Genomic DNA, 18,525 nt, shown 5'->3' on the forward strand with positions numbered 1-18,525 from the left:
ACCTGCAGTAAGTTTGATCATGATACAAAACTAGGAGGAGTGGCTAACACACCATAGTGTTCTGCAGCTATGCTGCAACACCTGCACATGCACAGGAGCCGGGCAGAGAAGAACACAGTGATGTTCAGAGAAGGCAAATGCAGGATCCTGCACCTGGGGAAGAAAAACCCAGGGCACCAGCACAGGCTGGGGCCTGACCTGCTGGAAAGCAGCTCTGCAGAGAAGAACCTGGGAGTCCAGGTGGTCAAGTTAGCCAGCAGTGTGCCCTTGTGGCCAAAAAGGCCAGTGGTATCCTGGGGTGCCTTAGGAAGAGTGTGGTCAACAGGTTGAGGGAGGTGATCCTGCCCTTCTACTCAGCCCTGGTGAGGCCACATCTGGAGTGCTGTGTCCAATTCTGGGCTCCTCAGTACAAGAGAGACCTCAGCATGGAGCAGGTCCAGGAGAGGACCATAAAGATGGCTGGGAGACTGGAGCATCTTGCTTATGAGGAAAGGCTAAGAGAGCCATTGTTTATCCTGGAGAGGAGGCAACTGAGAAGGGACCATCAATGCTTACGAATACAGAATCACAGAAATTCTAGGCTGGAAGAGACCTTTGAGATCATCGAGTCCAACCCATGTTCTAATACCTCAACTAGATCATGGCACCAATTGCCACATCCAGTCTTTTTTTAAACTCTTCGAGGGTTGGTGACTCTACCACCTCCCTGGGTAGATGATTCCAGTATTTGACCACTCTTTCTGTAAAATACTTCCTCCTTAATTCTAGCCTGTATCTCCCTTGGTGCAGCTTGAGACTGTGTCCTCTTGTTCTGTCAACATTTAAGGGCAGTCAACAAGTGAATAGGACAAGACTTTTCAGTGGTGCTGAGGGATGGGAAAAGGGGCAAAATGCACAAACTGAAACACAGGAGGTTCCATCTGAATATGAGAAAATCTTCTCTACTTTGACATTGACAGAGCACAGTGACTTCTCCCCTTTGCAGCTTATTTTGAAAGGAAAAGTATGATTGCAATGTAATGTATCATAATTTGTCAAAAATAGAAGGCGAGTAAAAGCCATGGGGCTTTTTAGAGTGCCATAGTCCTAGAGCTGCAAATGGGTCTGCTGGTTTTAGCACAGCAGTCCCCACGCCCACAGCTCATTGGGACACTCAATATTGCTCATAGATACTCGTGTTTCAAGGTTGGGTTGACAGAGAGAAGAAGGGATGTAGCCTGTGGGCCAGTGCAAGCTGGGAGCTGCTGATTTTGTTTCTTTTCACTCCTGGCCAGTACTGCAGCTACCAGGTTAAGGCATCTCCTTCCTTTCAAGTTTTTCCGGATGTAACGTGAGAGCTCCCAAAGTTTATCTCAGACACTGAGATATGTGACAGCTGCAAAAGGCCAGGCGCTTGGCACGAGGCTGCTGCATGCCCTGTGGTGCCCTGCACAGGACTCCCAGGCATGCGACAGCCTGGCAAGAGCAATGCCACATGCCAAAACAGCCATTTTAGGGTGTGTAAGAGCTGTGTGTACCCTCTAACTACTCTGAGAATTCCCTGTAAATACACCTAGCAAAAGGAGCACATGCTGTCCACGCACCTTATGGAAATGTGTGTACGTGCCTGTCTGAGAAATGTGGCTACTAGTGATGAATGTAAATATTTTCTAAATTTTGCCAGAACAGTGGGAAAATACAATGAAACCGAGGTATATTCACAGGGATAGAGTACATCTCCTTTGAAGACAGCTTCAGAGAGTTGGGATTGCTCAGCCTGGAGAAGTCCCTGAGGAGACCTTAGAGCAGCCTTCCAGTACCTGAAGGGCCTGCAGGAGAACTGGAGAGAGACTTTTTACAAGGGCATGTAGTGACAGGACAAGGGGAAATCTGACAGAGGGTATGTTTAGGTAATATATTAAGAAAAAATTCCTTACTGCAAGGGTGATGAGACTGGAACATGTTGCCCAGAGAAGCTGTGGATGCCCCATCTCTGGAAGTGTTCAAGGGTTGGATGGGGCTTTAAGCAACCTGATCTATCCTGGTCATCCCTGCCCATAGGAGCGGGATTTGAACTAGATAATCATCAAGGTTCCTTCTTATCAAAACCATCCAGTGATTCCATGATTCTGTAAAATTGTGTCTTAATTCCTTACTCTGGTAGGGGATAAAGAGAGCGAGTAGCAGTATGCTAACTCGATAACTGGATGTCTGTAAGAATCTGGTGGGTGTGTGAATATTCTGGCGGGTAGTTGAATATCCTGGTGGATATTTGGATGTTCTGGTGGCATATATTCTGGTTCACGTGAGCACGGGTGGGTGTGCGGGTGTGGGCACAGGGACACCCGGCGGGACACTCCGGGCCCTGCTCCGCCCCCGCTGGCCCGCAGGGGGCGCGCGCCCGCCTCGGCCGCGCTCAGCGCCCGCCCCGCCGGGCCCGGGGATCCGGGGCCGCCGCGGGGCTCCGGTCGCTCTCCTCAGGCGGGGATGGCGGCGGAGGACGAGGCGGAGCTGAGCCTGCTGGAGTGCCGGGTGTGCTTCGAGCCGTACGTCCCCGACGAGCAGAGGCGGCCGCTCAACCTGCCCTGCGGGCACGTCCTCTGCCGGGGCTGCGTGGGGGCCCTGGCCGGCGCCGAGCGCCGGAGGCTGGAGTGTCCCTTCTGCCGGCGGCTCTGCGGGCCCGCCGAGACCAGCGAGTGCCGCCCGCTGCTGCAGCTGCTGGAGCTCCTGGGCCCCGCCGGCGGCGGCCTCGCCTCGGCCCTGGGCAGGAGCGGCGGCGGGGCGGCGGCCCCCGCGGGGCTCGGGCTGCGGCTGTGCCTGGGGGGCTGGGGGTCGCTGGTGAACCCCACTGGCGTGGCGGCCTGCCCCGGGTCCGGCCACCTGGCCGTGGCACACGACGGCAAGAAGAGGATCCACGTCTTCGGGCCGAGCGGGTTCTGCCTGCGGCGGTTCGGGGAGCGGGGGGACGCGAACAACGACATCAAGTACGCGCTCGATGTGACGGTCACGTCCGACGGACACGTGGTGGTCACCGACGGCGGGGACTGCTCCGTGAAAGCCTTCGATTCTGAGGGAAGGGGGGTCCTGGCCGTGCGGGAAGGCTTCTGCTTGCCCTGGGGCTTGGATGCCGCCGCCAAGAGCGAAGTGATCCTGACCGACTCGGAGGCTGGCGCGCTGTACCGCTTGGCGGCCGACTTCCAAAGGGGGGAATTAAAGAAGTGCCAGATGATCCGGTCCCGGCTTGTCAGCCCCAGAGCTGTCGCTGTCTGCCAGAGCTCGGGTGCTGTCGTGGTAGTAGAGCACCTGAAAGCCCGAGGTCCGAGCAAGGGCAGCACCCGAGTGACGATACTCAGTGCGGAGATGGATCTCATCGGCCAGGTGGACAGCTTCGGTCTGAACCTCGTTTTCCCCTCCAGAATATACGCTACGGCTGTGGCCTTTGACAGCGAAGGTCGTGTTATAGTAACGGATGTTTGTAGCCAGGCTGTCATATGCTTAGGGAAACCTGAGGAATTTCCCAGCTTTAACCCTCTAATTAGCCACGGGCTTTCTTACCCTGTCGGACTGACTTACACGGCAAACAATTCCCTCGTCGTTTTAGACAGCGGTGATCATTCAGTGAAAGTATATAGCTCTACCTGAGTGGGCTCAGATGCTTCCTGCTGCAGGCTCAAGCTGATTCTGGCCATAAAGCATGCGGAGTTCTGGAGTTTGTAGGAGTGGAGGGAGGAGGCGGTTGTGGGGCTCTGAGTGTGAAATCACCCTCCGACCAACACGCCGTGCTTCCTGCAAAACTTGTGTCACGTCTCTTGCCTACCTGTGGGAGAGGACCTGGCTGTTGCTGCCTATAGCCAACAACAAATCAACCAAACAAATCACTTGGCATTTTAAAACTATTCCATGTCTTGACTACCAAGTGGTTTTGGTTGTTTTTGACACGTAATCAAAGACCAGCAGGTGTGAAAGTAATGCATAATTTATTTACGTTTCCCAGCACATGCTTAATTAAGTATAGGTACACTCCTGACAGAACTGTTTCCAAGAATTGTGCACAAGGAAGGAGATTGCCTTGACAGAATGATAGGAGAAATGGAAGCCTCCATTCAAGGTTGCATAAATCCAGCTAAAATCATTGTGATGGAGGAGCTACCACTAATGAGTGAGTTATGAGACATGAAATGATGTTCAAAGTCTATTTTTTCCAGGAAAATGCATTTCTGGGGGCACTCTTTTCTCTGCTAGTTTATTCCCACCTTTATTAAGGTTCTACTGGAGCACTTTGTCTTCCTCTAAAATGCCCAAGTCTGTGTCTTTGCCTGGAGATAATATAGTGTGTGGTTACACAGCGTGGGCTGCTTTGCCTAAAAGCCTCTTGAAATATTCACGTTTAGACCACAAGTGCTCCTGCATAAGTAAGTTTGAGTTGGCTCTGCTGCTAACACAGCTACATGTAGGAGGTTTTCAGCACTACCTGCCCCTGTTTTGCCATTAATATGGTGCTTTTGCACTCCCAAACCCCAGGATTCAACTGCAAATTGAAATGTTAGTGAGAGGTAAGCCTCTTTTTTTTTTTTTTTTTTTTTTTTTTTAGCTTCCAAATGAGATTTTGTTGATTGTGAACACACAGGAGATTTAGATCAGTTTATATTCTCTCGTTTTACTCACAGTGATATTATATTCTCATTTATATTCTCACAGTTTTACTGTGGACATGAGTCCTTTTGCCTTATTGCACAGTGGAAATTAAAGTATATAGGACTTATTTTGAGAAGGATTTAATACCCCCACTAGAAGTCACTGCTGCATTTTTAGGCATTTATGTGCTGCTAAAATGACTACTTAGATGGTTCAGCATTAAAATGAAGTTAGATATAAATGCGAATGCTATCTGAGGTAGAGATGAGTAGGTTAAAATGGCATAAAACTTTTGGGGTAATTTCTTTTTTTTTTAGTAATTGAAATCATTAATATTAACTAATGTAATTTGAAATTCACAAGCAATCTATCAGTAATTTTTTTTTATCTGGCTTTTGGTCTGACTTCAGGGCATTCAATAACTGCATGTGTTACAGCACCAGTGATTTACCAAATACTAGCATTAAATTGGAGCAGTTTAGCCCTCTAATTCAGCCAATGTGTTAGTCTGTCTCATGTCAACATTTATATAAACAAAACAAATCTATTCATTGCAGCTATTTGTAAAGGTTAATTGAACAGTGATCTGCCAATAAAGTGTGATTTGCTTACTTCTATATTTTAATAATTTAGTGATAATTCCTCATGTTTTTTTCATCATGTGTTTCCTTGTTACAACACCATTTCTGTATTGCAGTTGCCCTGTAGATTGTTTTTTCTTCTGCAGCATATCACCTTCTGCAACGGTGATATGCTGCAGAAGTTGCTGTAGGGCCATTTTTTGCTATTGAAAATTATATGGATGTGCACAGTTGGTATTTTTCAGCCTTCTCTACTGCCTGGCCAGAGAGCAAGTGCCTTTGGAAGAAGCAGAAATCCTCCTTGGCTGTTGTGCAGTATGAGCTGTATGGCCCTGAGCAGGAGCCCAGCTGGGGGGTCAGGAAGGAAATTTACTCAGAGAAGGAGACCCCTGGATTATGTATCCCTTTCTAGACGCCAAGGAGACTCCTACCTTTGATAGAACCAATTAGATAACACTTCCTTTGGGGGACTGCTGTGTGTCAGAATGCATGCAATGCCATCAATGCTGTATTCATACATAATTAATACTTTGTCACAGTAACACTTCCTCTGAACCATGGGCTGTGAGCTTTCATCTTCTCAAACCTTTGTGTGCACCAGGAGCTTGGTTTGCTACTAAATTAATGGATGGGAAAATTTCCTAGGACCTACTGCCATGTAGCAACTTTCTAGCAGCTGAAATGCTGATTTTTAAACATTTGACTCAGACTGTTTTAAAATCTGCAAAAGCTCCCATTGTTGCCCATTCTGTTCCTGACTCCTTTGGTAACTAGAAATCACTTGATTTTGGGTTTGTAAGCAAAATAAACTTTGGGACTTTATTCTACCTAATAGATTTTTTTTTCTTTGTGCCATCTCCTGTATCTCTGCTTTACCTACCTACTGAAAGCAAACTTCTATGAGCAATGCAACTGTTTTCTTTTTACTCTACAGCTTGGTGCTTAGTGTTGTACAACCATTACATTCTGCATTAATTAATTTGATGCAGGTGCCTAAATTGATAAGCCATAATGAACTGTATAAAAACAAATATTAAAAATTTTGAGTTCTTTGGTGCTTAAGGGAAAATGCAGCAGTAAAGCTGAAATCTTTCTTTTGACACAAAATTTTGTGTTCTGAGAGAGGGATGGCAAATATTGAAGGGCCCATGGTTGAACTGATTCCTTAGGTTTGGGGTCTGACTGGCTGTGCTTGGAATGGGGATAGCTAGATTGTGCTTACCTTTGGAAAAGAGTGGTGGCCATTCCATTTAGAAAGGAACATAGGACTGTGTCTAGATGCTTCAGTGACAATTAGTGTTGAGTTTATTTTTTAAAAATCCATCACCTTTGCATAACTTTCTGCATCTCATGTTCTAGCCATTGGATTAAAACCAAATAAATATAATGGACACTCTTCCTTAAGTGCCATGTCTTCAGCCCCTAGTAGAGATTGCTATGTCTGTTGTACACACACATACACACACACACACTGCAATTCCTATTTGGTTTATTTTTAAGCACTGATCTCGTGTTGCATGTAAACATATCAGGGTATGTTACAGGGTTAAGGAATTAAAGGAGTCAGAGGAGTTCCAGCAATGCATATTGAGATTATATTCTCTAACACATATATTTTTTTGTTTTGCTTGTGAAGAAAATAATTTTAAATAAAGAATGTATTTTTTCCAGATCAGTGAATAAGGAAGAAAAGGTGAAAAAAATAGTAAAATTTATTTCATTTTGGCCGTTGTCCATTTGAGCACCTGTCCATTCCCTCCAGTCACATTGCTGTGCACATCAGTTTGATCTTTATATTTTCCCAAAGCATGCATGCAACGTCCCTGTAGCATTTTTTAATATGGACTGATTTCAGGGGAAGAGGGGATCTCCTGTAATATCCAGCCCCCAAACCACTAGGAATGTTACAGAGCAGGTCCATCAAGACAATACCTATAATATAGGAGACCTTTCAATTCTGGAAGGATTGATGGAGGTCAAAAAGCAGCTTTCTTCCTTGGGACCATGGGTCACAGTGCTGTTGCACCCCACAAAGGAAGAATCCCTCTCCTCTCCTCTCCTCTCCTCTCCTCTCCTCTCCTCTCCTCTCCTCTCCTCTCCTCTCCTCTCCTCTCCTCTCCTCTCCTCTCCTCTCCTCTCCTCTCCTCTCCTCTCCTCTCCTCTCCTCTCCTCTCCTCTCCTCTCCTCTCCTCTCCTCTCCTCTCCTCTCCTCTCCTCTCCTCTCCTCTCCTCTCCTCTCCTCTCCTCTCCTCTCCTCTCCTCTCCTCTCCTCTCCTCTCCTCTCCTCTCCTCTCCTCTCCTCTCCTCTCCTCTCCTCTCCTCTCCTCTCCTCTCCTCTCCTCTCCTCTCCTCTCCTCTCCTCTCCTCTCCTCTCCTCTCCTCTCCTCTCCTCTCCTCTCCTCTCCTCTCCTCTCCTCTCCTCTCCTCTCCTCTCCTCTCCTCTCCTCTCCTCTCCTCTCCTCTCCTCTCCTCTCCTCTCCTCTCCTCTCCTCTCCTCTCCTCTCCTCTCCTCTCCTCTCCTCTCCTCTCCTCTCCTCTCCTCTCCTCTCCTCTCCTCTCCTCTCCTCTCCTCTCCTCTCCTCTCCTCTCCTCTCCTCTCCTCTCCTCTCCTCTCCTCTCCTCTCCTCTCCTCTCCTCTCCTCTCCTCTCCTCTCCTCTCCTCTCCTCTCCTCTCCTCTCCTCTCCTCTCCTCTCCTCTCCTCTCCTCTCCTCTCCTCTCCTCTCCTCTCCTCTCCTCTCCTCTCCTCTCCTCTCCTCTCCTCTCCTCTCCTCTCCTCTCCTCTCCTCTCCTCTCCTCTCCTCTCCTCTCCTCTCCTCTCCTCTCCTCTCCTCTCCTCTCCTCTCCTCTCCTCTCCTCTCCTCTCCTCTCCTCTCCTCTCCTCTCCTCGTCTTTTTAACCTGACTTCTCAGAGGCTCGTCTTACACTTTACATGTCACCTGTGAGTCACAGCTTCCCTCCACAGGAGCAAAGCAAAATTACAGATATTTTTCAAGTGAGTTCTTGCTTTTCATCCAGGTATCTCAGGAGAACTGGCAGATCATTTGGAGAGCAGCAAACACTTTGATAGTGTTCCATAAACATCCAGGCTTTCTCTAAAGTGCCTCCTTTATGTAACATGACTGACTCTCCTGGACAGCTTCAAAGCTCTCTAATACTGGAGAGGTTCTCAGGGAGCAGATGATGCATTGCACTTACACCTTTTTCTCACTACTGCTTTCCAAGAGATTTAGAGATATGCCTGAACTTGGCACTCCAACCTCTCTGTGAGGCAAATACAGTACAAATGTCTTGGCCCTGCAGCTGCAGACGAGTTGAGAATTGAGGGAAGCCTTTGGCAGACTTCAGGCTAGATCTTAGAATTCCCATCAAAAGGTTACCTTAATAAAGCAGGGAGAGTCTGTGTTTAATCACCCTCTTGTCTGGGAAGTGCCCTCCTGATTTTGGAAGATGTTTTGACACTATACTGATGATCTTGTTACTAATTCCTCTGCTGTTTCCTACAAATCATGGAAATTAATACTTTTCCAAACCACAATGTATTCCTAGATAATTACTTCCAGTGTGCTCCACATAAGAGTGTGGTTTTGAAACGCTCAAATTTCACATTAAGAATAGAAAGGAGGAGATCAACTCTGAAAAGGAAAAAAATTGAATGGAAGGTGTCTGTGGCTTAAGCAGAGGGTGTACTCCACCAAGTCAGAGCACAGAGCACACCCATCATTCCAGTAAAAGGAATGCATTCTTAAGAGGTGAAGCATTTCAGCCTGGGAAATGGACAAGATGATAAGGGCTGCTGCCTTTTGATTAGTATTTACCTCTGGCAGAGGAATTCACCTGCATTTGAACAGATCTTCCAGCTACAAGTAGATACTTTTCAGATGGCAATCCTTAGGAGAGCTGTCAGTTACTTGTAGCTTTTATTATCTGTTAGTTTGTAGCAAAAATCTGGGGGTGGGGGGGAATAAAGATTTGGAACAAACTAGGCTTTTTAGGGAATTTGGTTATTTTTAGGGAATTAGGTAATTGAATTAATACATATGTAGAATTTTCCTAAAGATCCCTCTTAATGTAGGCAGTTTTTATTCTTTGCTCACAGGTGAGCACTATGTGGGCAGAGAGTTGAGGTGAGAGAACACATCCTGCTTTCATGGAATATATTTTTTAAATCAGGAAACTATTGCTTGTCACGAGATTCCATAAAACATGGAATTTAAAATAATGATATTTTAAATACTTTAAATATCATTATATGCCTTGTAATGAATAAAGGGTAGGCAATTAGAGATCTAAAATTATAACTGAGAAAAAGAAAGAATTTACTTTGAAAAAACTCTGAATATATTAAGAAAACCAATAAACCAAAAAGAGATAAAATGTTTTTTTTAAATAAAATCTTGCTTTTAAAACTTCTAGTACAAAAAGAAAAAAAAAAAAAAAAAAAAAAGCCCTTGAAAGAACTATACCCCTACATAATCACAATAATCACAGGAGATAACTCTTACTGGGAATTTTCCCAAATATAAATAGGTGGAAGATAAAACCCATTTGATACTCATTTAGCATGATTTCCTGAATAATATGGACTATGGAATTTAACCAGTATTAACCAGTATTTAGTAACTACTGATCTGTACTACCAGTAAGAAACAAAGAACAATTGTGTCTTTTACTATCACAGACTAGGGCACTGCTATGAGAAGAAATATAATGTCATTAAAATATGCTTTATAAGAAATCTAGCAAAAAGAGTCAGACAGATTAAGTAATAAAATATATATAATCACTTTAATATGAAAAGGATGTGCCTGGCTGCCTTATCTGTCATTGTCCTTAATTAGGTAGGAAATGGGGCTCTTCAGTGAGTTCTCTGCCAACTTCCCCTCAACTTACAGCATGACACTATGGAGACAGAAGTATTTAAAATACGTGTATTAGTCTTTTTCTATTCCTAATATTACTTGAACTGACTTGTTTGAGTTGAGGCTTGCTCTGTCATGAGCAGTTTATCTGTGCAGTCATGAGTACTGCAAATGGAATTGTCCACATAAATAAAGGCTGCAGGACTGGGCTTGAAGTCAGGGAGATTCAGGCTAGTGCAGAGGTTTGCCCTGGAGAAGTCTTTGCAGCAGACTTTACGATGACAATCTCTGGGAATGCTGCTTTGAGGTTTTATGTGCTGAAAGTCTTGTGCATGTTTAGAATACATTATGAGCAATTATAACTTTCAGCATCAGAAATCCTTTTTGAAAGACATTTATTGTAATAGTTTAGCTTTTCTTATTTAGTCTTTCATAATATGGAACCCTTGCTTGGCTCCTAACAGTCCTTTAGACCGAGTGGAGCAATACCACACTTCCCTTTTGGCATGTGCAGTTGCTCAGTAACCAACAAGCTGGGGCAAGACCCACTTTGGACCAGCTTCAGTGCAGACCTTACACCTGAACAAGTCTTGCAGATCCTACAGAGGAGGTTTTTAGTCTTAGCCAACAGTTTAGAAAAGGTGTGGTTTTTACACTGTAGTAGAGATTACGCTGTGGGTTCTAGTCCCAAGAAGACTGTGTGAAAAGATTTCTAAGGCTGGAGGGTAGTTAGCCACTTTTCGTATTATTTTGCAATGATTGCTTCCTTTTAAAGACCAAGTGAAAAGTGCACCATTTCTTCCCTAGTATGGCAAAGTGAAATTGAAGTTACCCCAGGCCCACAATTAGAACTTTTTGTAATTTATTTTGTGATGTTCATAAAGCTGTTTAGTACTTGGATTATATTATCACTAAAATGCAGCTGATACTATATTTCACATATTTCCACCGTGTCACTGTTACTGAGATTAAAAAAAAAATTAAACCCAAACCATTTAGAAAAGTGTACCTTGAAGGCAGAAGTAAATCTTGTCTTTCTTGTATCTCTCTCTCTCTGGATAAATGAAAGCCATGCAACTGAATTATTATCAGACATCTATATCAAGCCATGGTCTTTCACCCTTTTGTTTGACTTGACTTAAACCTTAAGTCAGTGTTCTTAATGATAAGGCTAAAGTTTTGATTTCTCAATTTCAATCACATTGTTCCTATTTGTGACTTCTGCACAACCCTTAGCCATGATTCCCAGTGGGTTTAGTCTGTTCCTAAACTGTATTTCTCATTAGCTGTTGTTCACTCACACTGTGGTGTATATGTGTCCTCACCACTTTGATTTCAGAAGAAAGGTTAATTCCCCCAGAGGTTCTGTCCATGTTTAGGTTGTGCTGTGTTACTTTTCTAAAACAGCCTTTCATCTTTGCTGTCAGATTAAAGGGAGGAAACCTCAGATCACAATATGAATTGTGGGAAAGGACCTAAGTCATTCAGGGAATGCCTCTGGGAGACAGGCAATGCAAGCTTTATTACAGGAGAGAAGAGGGACTGTACAATTAAAACTGTGTGTGGACTAACATTTTTAGGAATCCTTCTACCCCAACTCCTCATGTGCAGCTCCATTTGTAATAGTGACTGTGGGAAAAATTAAATCAGAAGTCACTAACTTGCAAGTCACTGGTTTGTTGGGGATTTTTCTGTCCTCTGCAATAGCAGCAGGCTGGTCCCAGTGACCATAACACTGTATTGGATTTTGTGAGTGATTGCTATAACTGGTCTTAGTTTTCATGACAAATCAATTTCATATCCAACTGACAAGAATCTTGGAAGCTTCCATAAACCATCTGTTCTTCAATTTATATTTTTACCTGAAAAGAGCAAGCCTTTTGTCATGTGTTAAAGAAGATAAATTTTGAAGCAACATGACAACAAAGGATCCCCAGTGCACTCTTTGATAGTCTCCAATAGACAAGTGAGAGTATGATCTGTTGCTGATAATTTTGGTGGTGGTGGTAGTTTTGAGATCATTATTTTTGTATGTTTTTAACTTTGATGGTGGTGGTAGTTTTGAAATTATTGGTTTTGGTATGTTTTCTTCAGTCTGGAGAGAACTGGGAGGAGAAATGATGGGGTGTTTTGTTTTCTAAATAAAAGATTATAAGTCTTATTAAGCCCCTTAATTAGCACTTTCAGCACTTGTTTCTACCTTCTACAGGAACTGATGAAACCTGCTCAACTTAATGTGAGTCTTCTTGATGACTTCAATAGACAGCACACAGATCCAAGATCTGTGCTGAGCTGACTTCCATCTGTTTTAACAAACACAATTCCACCTCCTCTCTCAAGGCTTTGCCTCACTCAGCTTCCTTGCTTTGCCGATGTGCCTGTGTGTAGTGTTCTCCTTTCTAATCTCTTTCAAGCAAGAGCTTCTTTCCTTCTCCACACTTTATGAAGATAACACGTTTGGCTAGAGTGCTTATTTGCTGGCATTGCTAAAACATAATTGCGTAAGGAGGAATTTTGGCTTGGCCAGCATGGGTAACAGCTCAGCTTTCTTAGTAAGCAAGCCTGGTGGATGTACTCCTCCCTCCCCACCCTCCTCCTCCTCCCAGGGGCAGGGCCCCAGTTCCAAGTCTCTCCCATGGTAGCCAGCAAAGTTCAGCTTATCTCTCAAAGCAGAAAGTAAACCAGCAATGGGACTAAGTGCAGAGGGGTTAACAGGAAAGCTGCTCTTTTGCTCCAAGAGGCTGCTGCCACTAATCAGGCTGTTTATATTTATAGCTTTCCCACTCACCCCCACTGAGCATAAGGCTCACCTCTGAAGACAGAGTCTGAACACTGCTGTGTGTTTGACAGACTGCATGTAGCATCTGTTTGCTAACTGAAGAGACTTGAAGGCTACAGAATCACTTTTCCTATCTGTAGAACTAAGGCACACACCTGCTCTTAGTAAATGGATAATAATTAGTGATGCTCTGGACGATGTTTGTGAGTCAACTCCCTGCTCACAAGTGCCCTTAATCTCAATTTGGGACTTGCAGTCACAAGTGAACTGCATGGATGTGCTGGAGTGATGCTTGCATACCAGACATTCCTAATCATAAAGATGAAGAGGGGTGAGAGCTTTCTGGGTAGGGGGAATAATGGCAGGGTTGTCCTTTCCTTCAGTTCACTGGGGCCTGCCTACTGATTTAAATTGTAAATAACTTACAAACCAGCTGTGGCACTTTGTTTTCACATAGGCAAAGCATCTGATTTCTGCTAATACATAGGAGAAAACTGAAAGAAAAGAAAAAGGGAAAAATATCTACTAATTTAACATCAATCCCTTTTCGTAACTTAATAGTTATATTAACCACAGACAAGTGATGTCAGCTCCTTTGGGACCTTGTGATCTTACTGTTTAAGAGTACAAAACTATTTCCTTTTCTTTCCTTTTCCACTACCATAAAATATCATCACCATGATGTAAAGACTGTATAGAGGTACATGTCTGGTAGGGTCAGCAGGAAAGTTCCCTGCTATCATGTCACCTAACCCAATCAAGCTCACTGTTAAAATTAGCTTAATTTAGTCCTCTGGTCTTCTGTGTAAGAAGCCTTTCCTCTGGGGGTAGAAGTCAATTCATTTCCAGCCTGAGACAGAAGGATTGAGGTTGGCAGGGACCTTTGGAGCCCATCTGATCCAACTTCCCTTCCCAAGCAGGGCCACCTGCCTGCACAGGACTGTGTCCAGGTTTTTGAGTATCTGTAAGGATGAAGCCTCTACAACCTCTGTGGGCAACCTGTGCCAGTAGTCAGTCACTAGTCAGTCACCTGCACAGTGAAAAAGTGTTTCCCAGTGTTCAGAGGGAACCTCTTGTGTTTCAGTGTGTGCCCATTGCCTCCTGGCCTGTCACTGGGCACCACTGAAGAGAGCCTGGCTCCCTCTTCTTTGCACCCCTCTTCAGATGTATGTATACATTGATAAGATTCCTCCTTTTGAGTCTTCTCCATGCTAAATAGCCCCAGTTGTCTCAGCCCTTCTTCTTAGGAGAGCCTGAACCATCTTTGTGGCCCTTCACTGGACTGTCTCCATTATGTCCATGTCCCTCTTGTACCGGAGAGCCCTGAACTGCACACAGCATTTCAGGTGTGGCATCACCAGTGCTGGGGTAGGATCACCTCCCTTGACCTGCTGGCAGTGCTCCTCCTAGTGCAGCACAGAATTAAAGGACTATAAAAGAGAGTTTACTCCCATTTGTTCTCATCCTAGTGTTTTTCCTGGAACTTCAGTAGCACCATGCTTTTGACTGGCCTGAAAGAAAGCATAAACAGCCATATCCCTTCTCAGTCTTTATTTTGCTAGACTAAACAAACTGAACTTTTTTAGTCTGCTCTTCTTTGATAATGTTCACCATTCCACAGTTCTCCTAGTAACCCTTTAATGTGTATGTCCTGTTTTAAATACCTCTTCCTAAACGCTGTACTGAGTTTTCCAGGTGGAATCTAAGCTATGTTTTTTTATCATATTATCTGTATCTCTTCTTTCATTGTAGGAAATAACTGAAGTGATTACTGAACTGCATAGGTTTTCATTCAGGTATTACTTGGCTGAATCCAGGATGAAGACCCACAGCCCTGCTCTCCCTGTTATAAACAAATTTAGGAATGTATTTGAGTTGGGGGTGGAGAGTTCCCTGAAGTAAAAAAGGGATGGCATGCAGATAATTAATATCAATAGGACCAAAAATGTAAATAAAGCCACTATTTCTTTCCTGGATAACTAAGGAATGTGATCTACATAGAACACAACTAGCTGTCAGAGAATGACACAAGTGTTGCTCATATCTGAGGTTATAATTGCAGGGATGTTAAATTTCCCATCATAACCAAATCCCTCCCAAGACGACATTAAGGTTCAGTTTGGATTCAGTAAAAGCTTTATACTTTTGTAGTATAGGGAAATGTATCTGAGCAATATAAAAAATTTTCTTTACTTCTCATCAGTTTCCTTGCTACCTTCCCCCCTTTTTTACTTCCCATCAGTTTCTTTGTATAGCTGCATTACTCTGCTTCTAAGCTAATTTATTTCTATTAATAGGACTTCTCATCTGTAGGTAGTAATGACCATTAAAGTTCCCACAGTAATTTGAAACTATTTTTCTGTTCTAAGTGATAGGAGATGGGGAACAGAGCTCCCTGCCCCCTCTTCTTCAGTGAGTGGAGCAAAGAGATTGTCCTCTGCAAAATGGTCATGGAGTTAAATGTAGCTGAAATTGAGCAGCTCCACTTACAGGTGGGTTAGTTTCATTTACTGCACTGATCTTGGGATGAAGTTTATAAAAGCCTATTGCAATATTGTATCAGAGGTAGGGAGAAAAAATCTGATTTTTTCAGTGAAATTGCATGTGCTATTTTTCCCCCCACAGCAAGGAACGTTTCAGCTCGATGGAGATGTGACTATGCCTGTCTTGGGAACATTCATTTGTTGTAATTGTTCACCTCTGATCCCAGTGTGAGATCTACTGTGGAGCAGCCACTGTGGGCATGGAGGCAGAGCTAGGGTCTAGCAGAGGGCATCACCCCAGTGAGGTGAAACCAATCAGGTAATTCAAAACATTTGTAAATTAGCCTGAAAGCACAGATTTAGTCTGTTCATCACAGAAAGCCAACTCTGTTCAGAGCTGAGGTAGATTTAAACTGGAGTGCCTGTTCAAAGCTATTTACCTTATGTAGCTTTGAGCAGCACCTGTCAGGCAGGGTAATGTTTAGGTGCGTATGTTCTGCATTTGTTCTTAAGGCTGGCAGTTCAAACTGCTTCATTTTTTTTCTGAGTGTCAGAAGAGCATTTGTCACTGCAGCCCCTTTCTGGGCCCAGAGTGTTGCCATAAATATGCTGGACATAGAGGACAATTTTCATGCCTCCTGCACAGCTTTAGAGACAGTCAAAACAGATCTTTGATAAGACAGAAGTGGCAACCATCCAGCCTGACTAACATCCAGCTTGAGTTTGGAGCAAGAAGGAAGTGGAAAAGCAGCTTGAAAAGTGTCCTCATACAAGTCACTGGCTAAATACCTGCCCTCACACTCTGGTAAATTCAGTGAATCTGTCCAGTAGGGTTACTTGCAAAACCTAGTGATGTGTGACAGAAATTTGGTTCCTGGTGTGCAATAATGGGCAGACATTTGCTTCCCCAGGTGCTCTCTAATTGCACGTTATTAAATGAAAAATTCAAGTTTGCCTGCATAACAGGACACTCATTTGTGTTCTGTCACAAATATAGTCATATTTTATCCCACCCCTCCAATATGAAATATTTCTCCCTTCCATAATGGCCATGCTTCGTTCCTATGTGCTAAATGTTATTTAAAAAACTGCATGAATTATGAGCCATTCTTCTTTTTCAACAACACAAAAAGTGAACAATTTATCAATTATTTTTGTTAAAGCTACGTTTTTTTCCTAACTTAAGTGTAATATATTAGATTATCTGTTGATTTTATAATATTTATATATTAATATTACAAATATAATATATTTTTGCTCTTTTTACATCTTTCTGGCTGGATGATGCTATAATGTGTATGGGTTCAAAATAGAGTTTTTTTCTCTGTTAATTCAAATTCTAAAAAATGCTTTGTAAAATTTTGGAAATGCAAAACTCTTATTTGGGCCAGTCTTATAAAATACACTCCTTGGGTTAAATTTAGTAGTAACAACCTTCATTGTAAGCATCTCTTGGATTTCAGGTGCTGTAAAATTAAACACTTTGTTTTTCTTTTATCACTTTCAACACCAAAAGAATAGCACTGTTTTCCATGCTCCCACTGCTGCCAGCTCCTCCTCCCCTCTGGCTCCTGTGACACAAGATGAAGTTGGATGTGCCAGTGACAGCATGCATCAGTCAGGCACAGTAAGGTATGTGCTGGGGATGCTGCTGACAAGATGGATATTCTTGGCAGGCTCCGTGACATTTCTCCTTGCCCTTTGCTGAAGAAAGGAGGTCACTGGAACACCATCAGGGCTTCAGGCATCAACCTGGATGCACAGTATCACTCCCCCATTTCCATGTCATGAAGCAGAGCAATTGACCTTCCTGCTCAGAATATATGGGAAGACATGGGCAAATCACATCGAATCCTGTTACCTGTGTTATGCCTTGGGAAGATGTGGAGCAACTGAAACTTGCCAGCAAACCAAAGGAAGGAGCAATGTTTTCTTTATGCTCTTTGCTGAACTGTGGATCAATGGGCAAATAGAAATGCTCTAAGGCAAGAAAGAAGAATGAAACAGATGGAAAACAAGAAAGAGACAAAGGTTAAATCTTCACCCTAGTAAAGCTCCAAAATTCCTGTTGACTACAGTAGTAGAGAGCCAGAAAAGAAGAGAGGGTGGAGGAAAACAGGGAGAGGAAAGGGAAATCAGGGAAAGATGGCTCCAGATGATTTTATCCCCATTTTCCATCTGAGTTCCCCCCTCCCACCATCAGTCTCCACTTTCTCCAGCTCTCATCTTTTTTCATTGCTGAAGCAGTAAGCTGTCATTTCTCATCCGGTATCTCCCATCCATCCATCAGCATGTCTGGGATAGCTGGCAGCTAATTCCGATGGGTTAGCAACCCATCAGTATCCCTTGCCAGTTCCCACGGGGCATGTAAACTGATCAAGTTAACAAATTCTGACAGGTGAGAGACATTTAGCCTCAGTTGCTACCGGTAGCAAAGAGAGATGTAAAGGGTTCCATATGGTATTCAATGGAATGAATAAATAAATAAAAAAACAATGCCAGAAGAGAAACGTCTCATCGGCCTGAATTCACAGATTGTTCTTTGATCTACCTAATAATCTCATGGGGCCTCTATAACATGACCCTCTTCCTATTCTGCCCTAATGGCAAAGGGTTAGGGGAGACCAGAAATGCATTCTGCTATAAGCATTCTGCCCAGTAGGTGTGGTCAGGTCATGGTAAAAATGTTGCCAAAAACCCTTTCTTGAGAGGGCAGAAATACATAGCAGAACCAAGACAACATTTTTGGCAGCTGTTTCTCAGGGTACACTGATGTGAATGAAAGATTAAAAGTCCCCTTTCTCAACTACCTAACACTTGAATAAATCAGAATTTCACAAGAAGTGAACATTGGAAAAAACTAGGTTGCATCTGCCTTTTCAAACACTATTGCACGGCTGGCTTTTTATATGCAAATGGTGGAATATAATTCACAAGCCTATACCAGACATTCATAAAAATTTCTTCCCAAGACTCTTCCCACAGCCAAAATCATAGTGAATCTCATAAAGACTCCCTTTAGTTTCTCTTCAGCTAATGTAATTGTTTTTATGTAATCTTGCAATGATGTCGTTTTTCCACTAAGAGGTGGAAAATTGAGATGGGAGTATTTTCCCTTCCATCTGTTGGCTGTCTTCTCTTTCCCAGCAGTGTCCAAATTTCACAGAACAACTCCCTTTTTGCACAGCCATTTCAGACCTCATGCCTT

The 18,525-nt window shown here is 43.6% G+C and overlaps 1 protein-coding gene across 1 annotated transcript; it reads left to right on the plus strand.

Annotated features, from left to right (window-relative positions):
* Nucleotides 1–2,372: 2,372 nt before the first annotated feature.
* Nucleotides 2,373–16,967, plus strand: NHLRC1 (NHL repeat containing E3 ubiquitin protein ligase 1). The gene is made up of 4 exons (XM_005481827.3): nt 2,373–4,532; nt 15,204–15,326; nt 15,460–15,636; nt 16,834–16,967. Exon 1 carries the CDS (start codon nt 2,467–2,469, stop codon nt 3,619–3,621), a length of 1,155 nt encoding a protein of 384 aa, XP_005481884.2. The 5' UTR covers nt 2,373–2,466; the 3' UTR covers nt 3,622–4,532; nt 15,204–15,326; nt 15,460–15,636; nt 16,834–16,967.
* The last annotated feature ends 1,558 nt before the right edge of the window (nt 16,968–18,525 follow it).

Source organism: Zonotrichia albicollis, chromosome 1, assembly GCF_047830755.1.
Source record: "Zonotrichia albicollis isolate bZonAlb1 chromosome 1, bZonAlb1.hap1, whole genome shotgun sequence".
NCBI classification, from domain to species: Eukaryota; Metazoa; Chordata; class Aves; order Passeriformes; family Passerellidae; genus Zonotrichia; species Zonotrichia albicollis.

Bases quoted from the DNA above. Each gene is read 5' to 3' on its own strand.
- NHLRC1 (XM_005481827.3), top strand. From the start codon at position 2,467: ATGGCGGCGGAGGACGAGGCGGAGCTGAGCCTGCTGGAGTGCCGGGTG.